Below are 13,705 nucleotides of genomic sequence, written 5' to 3'. Positions count from 1 at the left end.
TCCTAGCTGCTGAATCTTTCTACATTTTTGTAAGCACAGGGGTGCCAGGGTTCCATTTTAGCTTTGATCCAGATCTTGCTATCATCCTATTCTTCTCAAGGATTTTCAGGCTCCTAGGTGATTGCAAATGCTAACCACAGGTCTCTGCAGAGCTGGTTTGCTTGCATATTACTAAACAGGAACAGAAGTCCTTCAGACTTATCCTGGGGCTACTACTTTGTGGGCACAGCACCTTCACAAGGCTTAGCAATCTGGTGATTTGATATTTTTTGCACTAGAAGGTCCCAGCCTGAATCACTTAAACTGGTGTCCTTCCTTTCAACATTCATGTTTGTTGTCTGTTCCAAATGGCATCTTTCAAGACACATTCCTTCTTAGGGCATCCTCAGTTTTCTCAAATGTCTTTTTCATGTACCTTAGAGTGATTCTTTTTCTAAGACTGTCATGGAGAGATTCTTCCTCAGTTCTGTGTGACAAAAGGTCTTCCCTCTCCCTCCAAAATGTTCCCCTCATTTAAGACATTCTCCTTCTCAGGGTGTTCTGTCTTATAAAGTGTCTAAATTTACATGGGCCACTTGATGCAGTTAGTGGCTATGATACAAACCTATCACTTGTCAAATTTGTGGCCACTGAGCTCTTTCAGCAATCCATAGTGATTTGGCTACTTTAATTCCTGACTGTATCATAGCTGTGATTCTTTCCTCTCAATAGTTCTCCAGGATGCACTGTTTGTATCATTTTCTGGCATTAATTCCAGACTTTTTCAAAGCAAAATCAGAAGGTATAGAAGGTAGTGAAGTGATGTAAGGGGTGCATATATGTTTATTTTCTTCAGTGGTGAGCAGAATTTCTCTCCTGCTACCTGTTGTTTGCTGTTCCCTCGGTTGTGGTAATACAAGTCTTTAGGAATATGGTTTGCAATTCACCCTACAATGATCCAAATAGAGTTTGAAAAAGCTTTTTCAATATATTTATTTCTGTGAGTTATTTGTCCTGTGGCATACTGGATTAGGGAACTGTTGGTGATTAAAACTAACCCAGTTTAGAAAAAAATGATTAATATGAGTTGTCCAGGTTTGTGAGTGCTCATATCAGCACAGTTAAGGAGCAGGAACATGACACGGTTGGGGGGAGGCAGAAATTACTGTTTTGACAATGTACCACATCTATGTTGACTTAAACCAATTATTAAATTCACATTAAATTCTTATGCTTGCAAAATAAATAGATTATTCTGTAGCTAGATCATCTTGCTGAACTGGCTGTGCACTGTGTTGCATAAGTGCAAGTGTTGGTGGAAGGTGTAGGATGAAGGGTGGATTGTGGCAACATCTTTGGTTTTTGTAATTGTCTTGGAGCTACACCTGCTGTTTCAGCTTGAAGATGTCTATATGTATCATTAATATCCAGGCTTTTCAGATTCTGTGATTTCTTATCCAAGCACTGATATAACCTTAGGCTGATGAGCAGAACTATTTTAAAAAGGGAAAAAAAATAGGAAGGAAAAAACATCTTGGTTGGCAGCCAGCTTCATTTTACACTCATGCAGAACAATATGCAATTCAGGCATTTTATCAAGCTTTTGCTCAAAAGAAAACTTTATAGCAGTATTTTGCTATAATTACATTAGTGTGGAAACTTAGTTTCTCTAGCAACATTAAGCACTAAGGTAATAAAGTAATACAAGTTTAGATAAGTCTAATACTGGGAGTTGCTGTATCTGGTAGCCCATTATAGAGGAGACTGCTGCAGCTCCTGGTGCCAGGACCACAAGGATGTATCTTTAAGAGGCACATGTGCACACTATATGTGAATATACAGACAGAATCAACACGTTCAGCACTCATGCAAATACAAGCAGCTTCAATGGCCTCATCCTTTCCATTCACTGGCTGACTGCGAAGAAAGCTTGCTTCTGGAAATGCTTATGTACACAACATGGATCCTCCAGCAAGAGGCCTTAAATTCTTATCTGCTCAGTTACTGGTCCCTGGATCCCCATGTCTCCCAGCTAACAGACAAACATGCATTGGGTCTCTGGTAGCTGGTCCTGGTGTCCCTCCAGTAGCCAAATCTCAGACTTTCTGGTCTCTGCAGCATCTGGCCCAGACTCATGGTTGCTCGGCTCCCAAGCCTTCTGCATGGCTGGTCTGGTTGGGGTTTGCCCGAGGTCACACACTGGCACAGCTACCCAGGCTGTGTGCCTGGGCTCCAGCCTCTGCCTTCTGGTGCCCCTGGGCCCCTGCCACCCGTGGTGGTACAGCTCCAGCTGCTGGCATCTCTGTTTCTGTACACTGTCACACCCAATGGAGATTTTCCCTCACCCAGGAAAATAGTTACAAATGTAGTTTAACAAGCAGGTAGGACAATCTGGAGTGCTCAGGCCCAGGGCATGGCTGAACCACCATACTGGGCAGCCACTGCTTACATACACCTGGCCCCTGGTAGCCCCTTTCCCCCCTCCCACTATCCTCCTGTGCTTGCTCTTTCCCAAACCACTTTCATGGGTCACTATCCCTCGTGTTGCCTTCAGTTCTTCTTCTGAATACCCAGTACTGCCTTCTGCAAACCCAAAATACTCCTTCAGGCATCTCACAATGAGTCCCATACCCAGTGGGCAGTAACCCCCTCCCTAGGTCTGTGAGGTGGTCTAGAGAGCCTCTCCTGTGAACTCTGGGTCTCTCTCGCCCCTGGGGTCTGGGAGCAGCTGGACTGAGGGCTTGGTTTCTTTCATTTGAGTTGTTGAGGTTCCTCTGCCCCACACTGTTCATTTGTGCTCTTTGTGTCTGTGGGGAGGAGCCTTTAATCACTGACTTATTTTTGTCTCTAAAACGTCAAGAGTCTGGGTGGGCACTGCACAACTGCTCCAACAGTGGAGGGTGCAGCGTAGGCTCACCTGTGACTCCTCAATGCTGACACTGCCAGAGTCTGAACTATGTGAAGCACATCCAATTCTTGTTCAGTTACTGAAGAACAACTAAGAACATAAATTAAAAAAACCTCAAAACTCTAACCACCAGCTTTATATTCTTAATAATAGTAAAGTGCAAAGGGAGGGGAAATAGGAAAGGATTAGGTGTTTATAAGTAATGGTTTTCATACAGTGCTTCTAACCACAAGAGTATTTTGTTTCTCAAATTTAAATGTAATAGGCTTCAGATTATAAAATGCTTTATTTAATCTTGGCTTGAAAGCAATGCCAGCGAAGTGGACTGGTCACAATTTTGTTAGGTGGTACTGACAAGCCAAGTCTTAGAAATGGTTCCAAAAGTGCTTGTTATTCTAAATGCTAATTGATTTTTAGCAGTTAAAAGTCTCCCTTTGTTTCGTGTGAATTTCTTGTTTTAAATGCGGCTTGTGTCTGCTTTGGGATTTTTCCCCTTAGAGCAAACAAGTTTATACCTAGATCTTTATAGCCTTAGGATATTTCAAGCTATAATTATTTCTCTTTCCTTCCCCCTGCTTCTAGGCTCCCTTGTTTTCAAGGCTGGACATGTTAAGCTTAGGAAGCTGCTGCCACTATTTCAAGTGGTGTTTGTTTCCACCCTCCGGACGCTTTCAGTGGAGTACATCATTTTTCAAACTTAGTTTTTGCTTTTTGTACTTGAGAACACCTTTCCTTCCATCTACTACATTTTCTCTTTTTCCAATTTGTTGCTTTAGTTTAGACCACAGAAATTTAAAGCCTTGCATGCGTTTTTATGTGAAGGCTTGCTTTAAGGTGATACGTTGTTGAGCAAACATTAGGAATTGGAGGCACATCTTGTTAATAAAAATCAGATTTTTTTTTATCCTGAAAAAACGCCCGGATAAATATAATAAAAGTCAGTTGTTTGCTGGTGGATATTATGAAAACCCCAGTATCCACACGCTGTAACGCACTCGGTAATCTGTCACGGCCGCGGGCAGCCCCAGCCCTTGCGGGGCCGGCTCGCAGCCCCGGCCGCGGGCCGAAGCCGGGGTTCGCCCGGGAGCCGCCTCAGGGCCGGCGCGGCGGCGCTCGGGGCCCGCTCGCACCGAGGCGTTCGCGCCGCTCCTCCGGCGCCGGAGCTCGGCCGGGGAGCGCAGCGGGCTCTTTAAGAAGCCCCCGTGCCGGTGGCTGTCGCCGGCTGCCAAGTGCGGGAGAAGCCGAGCTTTGCGGCGAAGCCCGAGCGTAACCAGCCGGCTGGGGGAGATGCCGCCCCGCAGTGACTGACAGCAGGACCAGCTCTATGCAAATGGCGCCGGGGGCTCTGCCGGGGCTCTCTCTCTCCACACGCGCCGCCGCCTCTCGCCTCCCGCTCCCCGTAACGCGCCCTGCCTCGCACAAAGCAATTGTTGCTTTTTGGGGGGGGACGTCGTTACACGTAAAATCATCTCCAGCACGGTTTCAGTTTGAGATTGTGAGAGGGAGCCGGGAGATGTGTCAGAGCTTGTTACTCCAGCTAAATTAGGTAATTTTTAGCTGGGTAACGTGCTAATCTTTAAACCTTTATGTTTTTAAATCCTGCATATGTCTGGTCTCTTCATACAAAAGTGTATTTTGCTTGTTTCTTCTCGCCTTCTTCAGTCTGAAGCCTTATGTAGGTCAGGCTTGGCTTAAGCAGATTTCCTGAACCTGCGTCAGCTTAAGCTGAAGGAATTTTAATAAACCCTCCCTTGTAGGCGTGGGCCTAAATGAGACTAGCCTAGTTAAGCCTGATCTTTTTCTGTTTGTGAAAAAGAGCTGAGCAGAGCTAGGGACTGCATGGTGGCTCCAGGAACGGCTTCCTTAATTCAAAGATAACAATGGTTGGGAAGGCCAGATCTTCTAATTTTACCTTATCTGAAAAGCTTGATTTGCTAAAACTCGTGAAGCCGTATGTTAAAATTCTCGAGGAACATACCAATAAGCATTCTGTAATAGTGGAAAAAAACAAATGCTGGGATATTATAGCTGATAACTACAATGCCATCGGAGTAGATCGCCCTCCTCGTACTGCACAGGGCCTGCGCACGCTGTACAAGAGGCTCAAAGAATATGCCAAACAGGAGCTATTGCAGCAAAAGGAGACTCACTCAGATTGTAAAAGCAGCATTTCCGAGCCAACCAAGAAAGTTGTGGAAATGATTCCACAGATTTCCAATGTGTGTTTAAGAGACAGGAGCGGTGTTCAAAGGTGAGACAATTCTTTTTATTTTGTTACTGAATGAAAATTATGGCGCCTCCTATCTACTTTGTAATGCTTTTGCTTGTGCTCAGGCTCCTAAAGGAAGTGTTTATCAGAGAAAATTCCCAATTGGGAAACAATGACAAAAATAATACTGCTGTTGTTTTATGAGAAGCTTTATGTTGACTTAGCATTGCATTCATTTTTTTCAGCTCTTTCAAAGCTTGTTTTAGAGTCTTTGTCATACTCTGGAAAGTGAGGGTTAAGAGAGAATCAAAGGGAAATAGTAGCTCCAACCTCTACCCCTCCCCTACCTTTTAATAGGCAGATTATTCAAACACTGGCAAAGTGATGGCTATTCTCCTCCATTTAAGGTAATACTGCAGTCATTTTGCAACATATGAAACTGTTACCAGTTTATATAGGATTTTTAATAAAGTTAGTTCACAGAGCCAAGAAATCTTATTCACCTTTTTTCTCTTATTTACTTTGGTGTTTGCATGTTATGTTTTAGCTAATCCCAAACCTTTAAAGAAAAAAAAATTGATTCTCCACACTGCAGTGCCTTTGTGAGTGCAAATGTTTTTTTAAATTATACTTTTCTTGTACTGACGATGGTTCCCTGAAGCTGGAGCAAAGCTAATTGCAGTCTAAACTCCGAGCAGTTCTGTGTCATATGTGAGGTAGTTTAAATACAGAGAGAAACTGAGAGGTACAGCACTAGAAGTTTTCTCTTTTTTTTTTTTTTGCGAGGTTTCTTTTTTTTACTGCTCAGTAAAGTGAGACACACTGTCTAGATTTGAGCCAGACATAATACAGGCAGGCACTGTGCAGGCTTTCTCCCACAGCTGGCTAATGCCCCTCATATCTGACTTGCAACACTCTGCTGGTTCTGTATTGGTCCTTGAGGGATCAAAAAATGCCTGGGTCGGATTTTGGTTCCTCCAGATACAAAAACTAAGCTAGGGAGTGGGGGAGGGAAGTCAAATAACTCCCCAGCAACCTTGAGAAAGCTCTGATTTTTCTTATTTTCCCAAGCAGATTAATGGGAAGCGAACTTTCCGTATTTTAATCAGATATACTGATAGTGAGTGCAGCAGCGTAACGCTCTAAGAAAAGCTGGCATGCGCACACTCACCGAATTGGATTCATGGTGCCACTGGTTGAACTGAATGGTAACAATTGTCTAAATCCCAACATGCCAGATGCTCTAAAAATATTCTGTTGTGGGTCCTTTGCGTAAAGAAGTCTAAAGCAACTGGACTGTGCTGCTGCTCCTGATGAATGCCCCTGGAGGAACCATTCCAAAGAATTCTCTGGAACAAAATGAGGCTTTTAATTGCTCTAATAAAGGTTGCAGTGTCTTGACTACCAACTTTGTAAGGAGGGGGAAAAAACCATAGTGTGAGAACTTTAGTTTGTAGATCGGCTTATAAAAAGCACTGACGCTGTTAGTGAATGATTAAGAGCTAATGATCTCCATAGTTTGTCTCCTGTAATTTAAACAATTTTTGCAGTTTTTTATGGGTCCTGGAACACTGACTTGATTACTGCTTACCCAAAATGGTTGTTCCTAGGAACAGCCACTACACTGTGGGCTGAAGGAAAAGAACATAATTTACAAGATTATTTTTTTCCCTGCCCAAATATATAATTATTTGATAGTTCTCTGAGTTGCATTTTATTCTGATTTTATAAACCCAGTGTTGGGTTTTAACTCACCAGGATATGACTTAGGTTTTGGAGGAGGGAAATATGACTTATAAGGAGCCCAAATTCTTAATCGCACCTTTAAGGAATTTCTAGCTTGCTGTGATTAAATGAAACCTGGTGAATCATGGGTGCCTGCAGGCTTATAAACACCATGCCCCAATTGTGGTAACTGTTGTTTGTCTTTCTTTCAGTCAAGTTGTCAGAAACAACATTAGTAACCACCATACAGGCAGCTCTTTTGTTTCTCAATTCCTTCTTTCTCTCTTTGCTGTCTAATTGTTTTCCACTTAAGAGGCTGACTAAGGGGAAAAAAAAAACAAGCCTCATCAGAGTTACCTGAAGATCTGGTAATTTTTCTAGTTCTCTGTGGATTACACTATTAAGAGTGGATTTTTTTCCACTGTTTAGAGGCTTTAGCCTATGCTACACAAAATCTCACCTTTCTTTCTTCTATTTAACCTCTCTTACTTTCTCTTTCTGCTCTCTCTCCATTTCCTTTTGTCAGAATGACCTGCTTCTCCTGCTGGTTGTTTCCACTTTTCTCAGGCTAGAAGCTGGCCAGGAGCCAGCAAATAAGAAGGAGAGAAGCTTTATTAGAAGCTGTGGTTGTGAAAAGGGGGAAAACTCAGAATTACACTCAGCACAGGGGAAAACAAGTGAAAATTTGTGTGCAGGATAATGCTTCCTATGCTGAGAGAACTAAAACAATGTGAGAAAGAAGCATGTAGGAAAAAGTGAAGCTTTGTGGCATGAGGTAGAAGGGAGTAAGGTGATATAATTGATTCTCTATAGGCAGCTCAGGTAACAGTCAATAGAATTAAGCTTATCTTGGTTTTTTCTTCAGAGGATTAATGAAAGGTCAGTTTTCAATACTTGCTTCAGATGGACAGTACTTTTAAAAGAATTTTAAGATTAAATAGTTTGTGTGGTTGACAGGCTTTATTTTTGGAAAATATATTGCTCTGACCCTCATGGGCCTTTTTGCAAATAAGCATTGAGAAACTTTCATGCTTTTATTATAGAAAGTGCATTTTCTTGTTAATGGATGGCAGGCTAGGTCAGGGTCCTTCAGAAAATGCAACTATGATTGCTTATTTCTTTTAAACCCAGAGTTTCGAAGACCATGGGAGAACCAGAAGTTAGGATCATGCTACCTTTTCATTAAGGAGGTAGTGCATTTATGTGAGAACAGGATGTCTAAATTACATTTCTTCTTTGCTTCTGGGAATTTGAACCTACATCTCTTACTAACCAGGATGGTGTTTTAATAATCAGATAGTTTCTCAGTGTATGGCTTGTCGGGCTCTGAAGGCATTTTAAATTGTAGAGAAACGCCATGGCTCACCCCCAGATTTAAGATGGCAACTCAAGTCCTCCAGGATTGGGGAGCATCTGTGAACGTTATGTTCATCATGGATCCACTTGCTGCCTTTGACTGCTAGCAGCAGTTTTTGAAGGGTTCAAAAATGTTTTTCGTCTGCAAGCACCAGTTACAGCCTCTGTTTTAGACAGTCCTGACCATGAGAGTGCACTGACTTGGCTGTCAATCCCAAGTTAATATATTCGTGTTGCCATGTAACTCTATACTGCCATCCCAGTCATGCTGCAAGTATTCTTTGTAGATCTGTACAGTAATAGATCAAGAAGCTGATCTGGCTTAAAAAAACATTACCTGAATAAAGGAGTGATGTGCAGAAGTGTAGGGTTTCAAACACAACTGATGGTAGACAAGTGTCAGGAACAGCTTGAGCCATTATTATCATCAAAGCCAAGGCAATGCCAAATCATGATTTGAGATGCTGCTGACTCAGGGATTTACACAAAGACAGATGAGTCAAGTGGGTGTTGGTCTTTAAAAAAGAAATGCACAGGACTATAGCCTGTTCTTAATGGAAACATTTCTGTGTCTTGAAGCTTCAGAAGAAATATTAAGATGGACGATTCAAAGAGAAGGAGCAAGGATTAGCTTGGTTCCCAAATCTACTGGCAAGGGTTGTCTTTTAGGCTCTGGTTTCTTTTCCCAAGGCTCTTAGTGTAATTTTATTTAGTGATTATTTTATGTTGGAAAAAACCCCTAAATACTTGGGTGCATGAATCAGAAACAGAGCACATTAAAACAGGGGGAGACAAATAAATTTGGAAGGTGGGAATGGTTCTGCCATAGTTCACTCCATCTAAAATGTCCTTTTAAAATGAACCTTTTGCATTATATAAACATTTTCCTCTCTTACTTGCATGACTTGGTGCTGCTTTTTTTTTTAAATATAGTTTCATGTGTCATTAATAGCCCTTCTTGCTTCTTCAGTGTCAGAGGGACCTACCAGATGAGGTCTCTATTTTCTGTACTGCCTTTAGAGCAATAAAATCTGAGTGAGACAGGGCTGTGTCTGTGTGGTAGAAAGAGGGGCACAAGTGATGTTCAGGTAATGGAATAGAGTCCTGGGCACAGATAGCAGGGTAGTATTCAAATGAAGCTTTGGTTACTTACAGCTATGCCTTTTAAAATAGTTTTTAATGGATTATTTAAATATGATTTTGTGTGTTCTAGTGCTAGTATCGATAAAGAAACAATTGCTGGCACCAGTTCACCACAGGCAATGTTGGATCACCATCCTGCGACAGTCATGATGGACTTGCAGTCAGAAGAGGATGTCAAACCTCCTCCTTCTCTGATTATAGACTCCCAGCAGAATGAGAACTTAGAACAAGAGGAGGAACACCAGCTGGTGCATATTATGGAAAGGTCTCCTTCAACATCAGTGTCTTCAGTTGATATGAGAGTGATGATGTCTCCTTCCCCTGTACCGAGAAGAGATGAGTTTTTTAGGCTTGAGGTTGGAGAACGCTTTAGACCAATGTGTGGTTATGACCCACAGATGTTGCAAATGTTGAAAGAGGAGCATCAAATAATATTAGAAAACCAAAGAAAAATTGGTCTTTATGTCCAAGAAAAAAGGGATGGTTTGAAAAGAAAGCAGCAACTGGAAGAAGAACTGTTGCGAACAAAAATCAAAGTAGAGAAGCTGAAGGCAATACGACTACGCCGTGATCTGCCAGAATACAACAATATCTAAATATTTTATTACTTCTGTCATATTCTTTGAAATACTTAATAATAAATGCAAAATTGTTTCTTATGTTAATATGGATGAATCAAAATCTGGGCTTGAGACATGAAAGCATATGTTGTTTAACAAGTACCTTAGAAAGATACCTCGTGTGGGTTTGAATGCACCAACTCTTCTGGTCTAAAGTATAGTCAAATCCATGTTTAAGTGTTTAGATTGATAAAAATCCAAACTTTAAAAACATTTCCACTTATCTCTAGAGTTTTGATGAGCTAATGGAAATTTAATTCAGTTCTTGTTAAAAATTTTGGTCATATACATTATTTTTTCAAATAATCACCTTTAATATCTTAATGAAGTTGCAGGTAAATAAATGCATATAAGAAGGAGAAATAAGAGGCCATGTTTAAATGTTTTATTATTTTCAAGTTGGTAAATCTTATGACAGTAGTGACGTTTTGCTGATATAACAGCTTGGAAAACAAAATTACTGGATTGTTATATTTTTTTAATGTTCAGTAGACATTTGAATAAATGTACATCTTTTTAAAAGTTGATACTTTTTAATTGTTTCCAGTGGAGAAGTGTTTCCATAGGATGTTATCAAAAGAGAGATAGTGAATGCAACACTTGGTTTTTAAAACTGCATGCATGTGTAATTTGTGTGTACAGTTACCATGATTGTGTATTCAGTTATAGTAATTATACTGGTGATCAACCATATAAATATCTACTTTGCTCATTTGCATGCATAATTACTGCAGTGCATGTGCAACCAAGACAGTTGCAGGTGCCTTTGATCAATATCACTATGACTATAAGCTACTGAAATAAAATAGTTTCTGTATGTAAGTAACATGTGACTTGAAATCAACAGCAGATTGTGTTATTCTGGGTCCCTTTTATAGATCCTGTTGTTCCCATCTTTCGATTAGTTTCAAATAAAAAGCCCCAAATGAAAACAAAATTGATTCTTCTGTCTGTCCTGGTAGCAGCTGTTTCCTCTGTAGTTATGATCAACTTTAATAACTGGAAGAAAAATACATGAAAAATATCAGTCCCAGATGATTAATTTCTTCATAATTCTTAGTCTCCTGCCTCTTGTGAATGTATCCACAGCTGCCTTAGACCTCTGGCTCCTTATTCCCTGTAACAATGCTTTCCCCTTCCTCTAACCTTTATAGCAAGAAAAGGAAATGAAGGATAGTATCAAGGAAAAAGACAGAACAAAGGAAATATAATTCCTCTGGTGCCTCCTATCTCAGAGGCCCCCAACAACAGAATGAAAAAAAGCAATAGGAAGCAGACTATTTCTTCCTTGCTCCTGTCATCACTGTTTTCCCAAATTGCTTTTTTTCTCCACTCCCACAAACCTCTGCATGCAAGCATGGGGCAATGGTCTGCATCAGCAGACTCTCAGCGAGGTAAGCCTCACACCTTGTTGGTCTTCTGAGTAAATCAGACACCACAGGGGTAGGTACTTAGTAAAAACTGAAGACTGGGAGCATGTAAGCATAGCTGAGGAGCTAATGGAGCTTAAAGAATTGTAGTTAAATTTTGTGATATAATAATCTTGACTGTCACTGCCCAGGATAAATTTAACAAGTTTCAGGTAGGAAAAGTAAAGGGAAGCAAGTCTTTTATTTGCAAACTGAGGAAAACTATAGAACAGTGAAAACAGGTGTTGACAATCTGGAGTTCCTCAAAACTTTTTCAGTTGTTTTCTTGAGAAGAGAGTACTGTAAGTGTTCTGGGAATTTTTGTGTGTACTGAAAATGATGATGCCTGGATAAGTGGCCTTTGTTCCAGTACAGTCCTTGGCTTTCTGCTGTGTTTCTTAGTTCAAGGACATTGATCTGTTTTTGTGTAGCTGGAAACGCTTCAAGGAGATGCTCACTTCTCTGAGTTTACAAGAATCAAAATGCTTGCTTTACTAAATAAATATAGATTTTATTTGTTCTGCTTCTCAGAAATGGGAAACAGTACTAAATTATCTGCCCTTGTCTTGTAATTTGAAAGTGTCTGATCTTATCCTTTCAGTTGAAAATCAGAATTCTGGTTTCTAGTGGCAAGGAATTAATTTCTAGTTTATTTTCTTATATATTATGCAAATGACCAAGTTTTTAAGAGTTCATAAAATAATTCCCATACAGCTTATTGTCTTGCAGTGGTACCTTTGAATTCTAGGTACTCTTAACACTGGCCATCAAAATGTTCTGGAGACTTTAGGGTGTTTTCTTCTGATGCTATATGAAGAGGTGACTTCCAGGGTTTCTACTAGCATGGTATTTTTATTTCAAGGACTAGAACTAGAGGAGTTTTCAGTCTTGGAAAGCTTATAGTCTTTTCTCAACTGGCAGGCAAAGTAGTTGCAAAAATAGGACCCTGCACAGAGCAAAGCCTCCCTTGTGTTCTTGATGTTGTAAGGGGAAGGATGCAAATGAGTGAAGAAATAAAATGCAGTGTCCCCTTATAGTTGGTGTTCTTCCATGTTTCATTGTTCTGACTTTTGTGTCACTTGTTAGTGGAAGACTTTTGTTCTTTTCTGCAAGCAGCACCTCTAGTTCAGAGATCTCATGTTTCTCATTTGCTGTGTTCTCAGTTTTGTTTCTTTTAAATTTTGGGGAGCTTGGGAAAGGGGGAGACATCTCTTGAGTGTCCATGGAGCTCGCTCTTCCCTTTACTAGTGAGATGATTATTTCCTTTCACTAGAGAAATGTTTCCTCCTTCAGTGCCATTATATTGCCCTCTCAGTTCAGTGTGGTGCTGACTATATCTTACACCTCTCTGTGCTGGTGGATTTGCATTTCTTTCCCACTCCACATCTGCTTTGCAGTATCAGGTTGTCTTTCTGAGTCAGACTTCTCACTTCTCCATGCCTGTTCCTGGTTTTTTTTCCATGTATTCCTAATGTTGGGTACATGCACCACAGCTGTGGCTGGTCCTTCTGGACCATGAAGTGCTATGAATTTTTACTGTTCCAGCAAATGATACTGTGCTAGCGTGTGTGAAAGGGATGGAAGGAAGCCCTTCCCTCCTTCACCCTCATTCTTATCCTCTTACTCCCTCTCCTACATCTGGCAGTGCCATTCCCTGTCTGCATGTTTATAATGTACAGAGTACAAGCAGAGTAATTTTAGGCAAGGACAAATTTCTACCATATGCTCATGTCCTTCTACTAATATAACTGCAGCAAACAGGCTGTACGAGTAACTTAATTCCCAACATCTAATGGATTTATGTTTAGGATTAGAATAAAAATTGTACCTATGATAACTTTGTAATAATTGTGATAGCATCTTGTGTCATTTCATCCAAGTAACTGGTTAGCAATCAGTCTATCATTTCCTTGCTGCTACCTAATTATCTTGCTGTTTTTGTTCCTGCTTCCCCCTGTAAACTTTTGATTCCTGTGGAATGCTTGCCTAATTCTTATGAGGTAAAAATGGTAAGAGACAACACTCCAAGACTGCAAGAGATTGCTTGTAGCTAATTGTAGTTGTCATACCCCTGTTTTCTAATATTTTCTACTTAACTAGCTTAAATTTATTTCTTTCATTCATACTTCTACACATTTTCTGACTTAGGATTCCACCCCCCCCACCAATTAAAACTTGAGCTTGCATACTGTCTTCTTTGGGCAAACTTGTGCTCACTGGATTTCCAATAGTCAAAGCCATTAACTTCCTTTCAATTAGATGATAGTTGTTTCTGAGTGGGAGGAAGAAACAAGAAATTGTGCTACCCAGGCTGCCTGGCTAAGGTGTCTTTTAAGATTTCCTATGTCTTTTTTAA

At 40.6% G+C, this 13,705-nt stretch overlaps 2 protein-coding genes across 2 annotated transcripts in view; both read left to right on the top strand.

The window, feature by feature from the left end:
• RAD54B (RAD54 homolog B) overlaps positions 1-13,705 on the top strand; it is a 63,353-nt gene that overhangs the window by 13,045 nt on the left and 36,603 nt on the right. The window lies entirely within an intron of this gene.
• FSBP (fibrinogen silencer binding protein) lies at positions 4,270-11,065 on the top strand. Its single transcript, XM_054274403.1, has 2 exons — positions 4,270-5,138; positions 9,391-11,065. The coding sequence occupies exons 1-2, from the start codon at positions 4,768-4,770 to the stop codon at positions 9,914-9,916; spliced, it is 897 nt and encodes a 298-aa protein (XP_054130378.1). The 5' UTR covers positions 4,270-4,767; the 3' UTR covers positions 9,917-11,065.

The sequence above is a fragment of the Melozone crissalis genome, unplaced genomic scaffold (assembly GCF_028551555.1).
Source record: "Melozone crissalis strain CALT ecotype California unplaced genomic scaffold, PUWL_Pcris_2 ptg000002l_1, whole genome shotgun sequence".
NCBI classification, from domain to species: Eukaryota; Metazoa; Chordata; class Aves; order Passeriformes; family Passerellidae; genus Melozone; species Melozone crissalis.
Note: the sequence above shows the minus strand (reverse complement) of the source record. Positions and strands in the feature narration are given on the sequence as shown.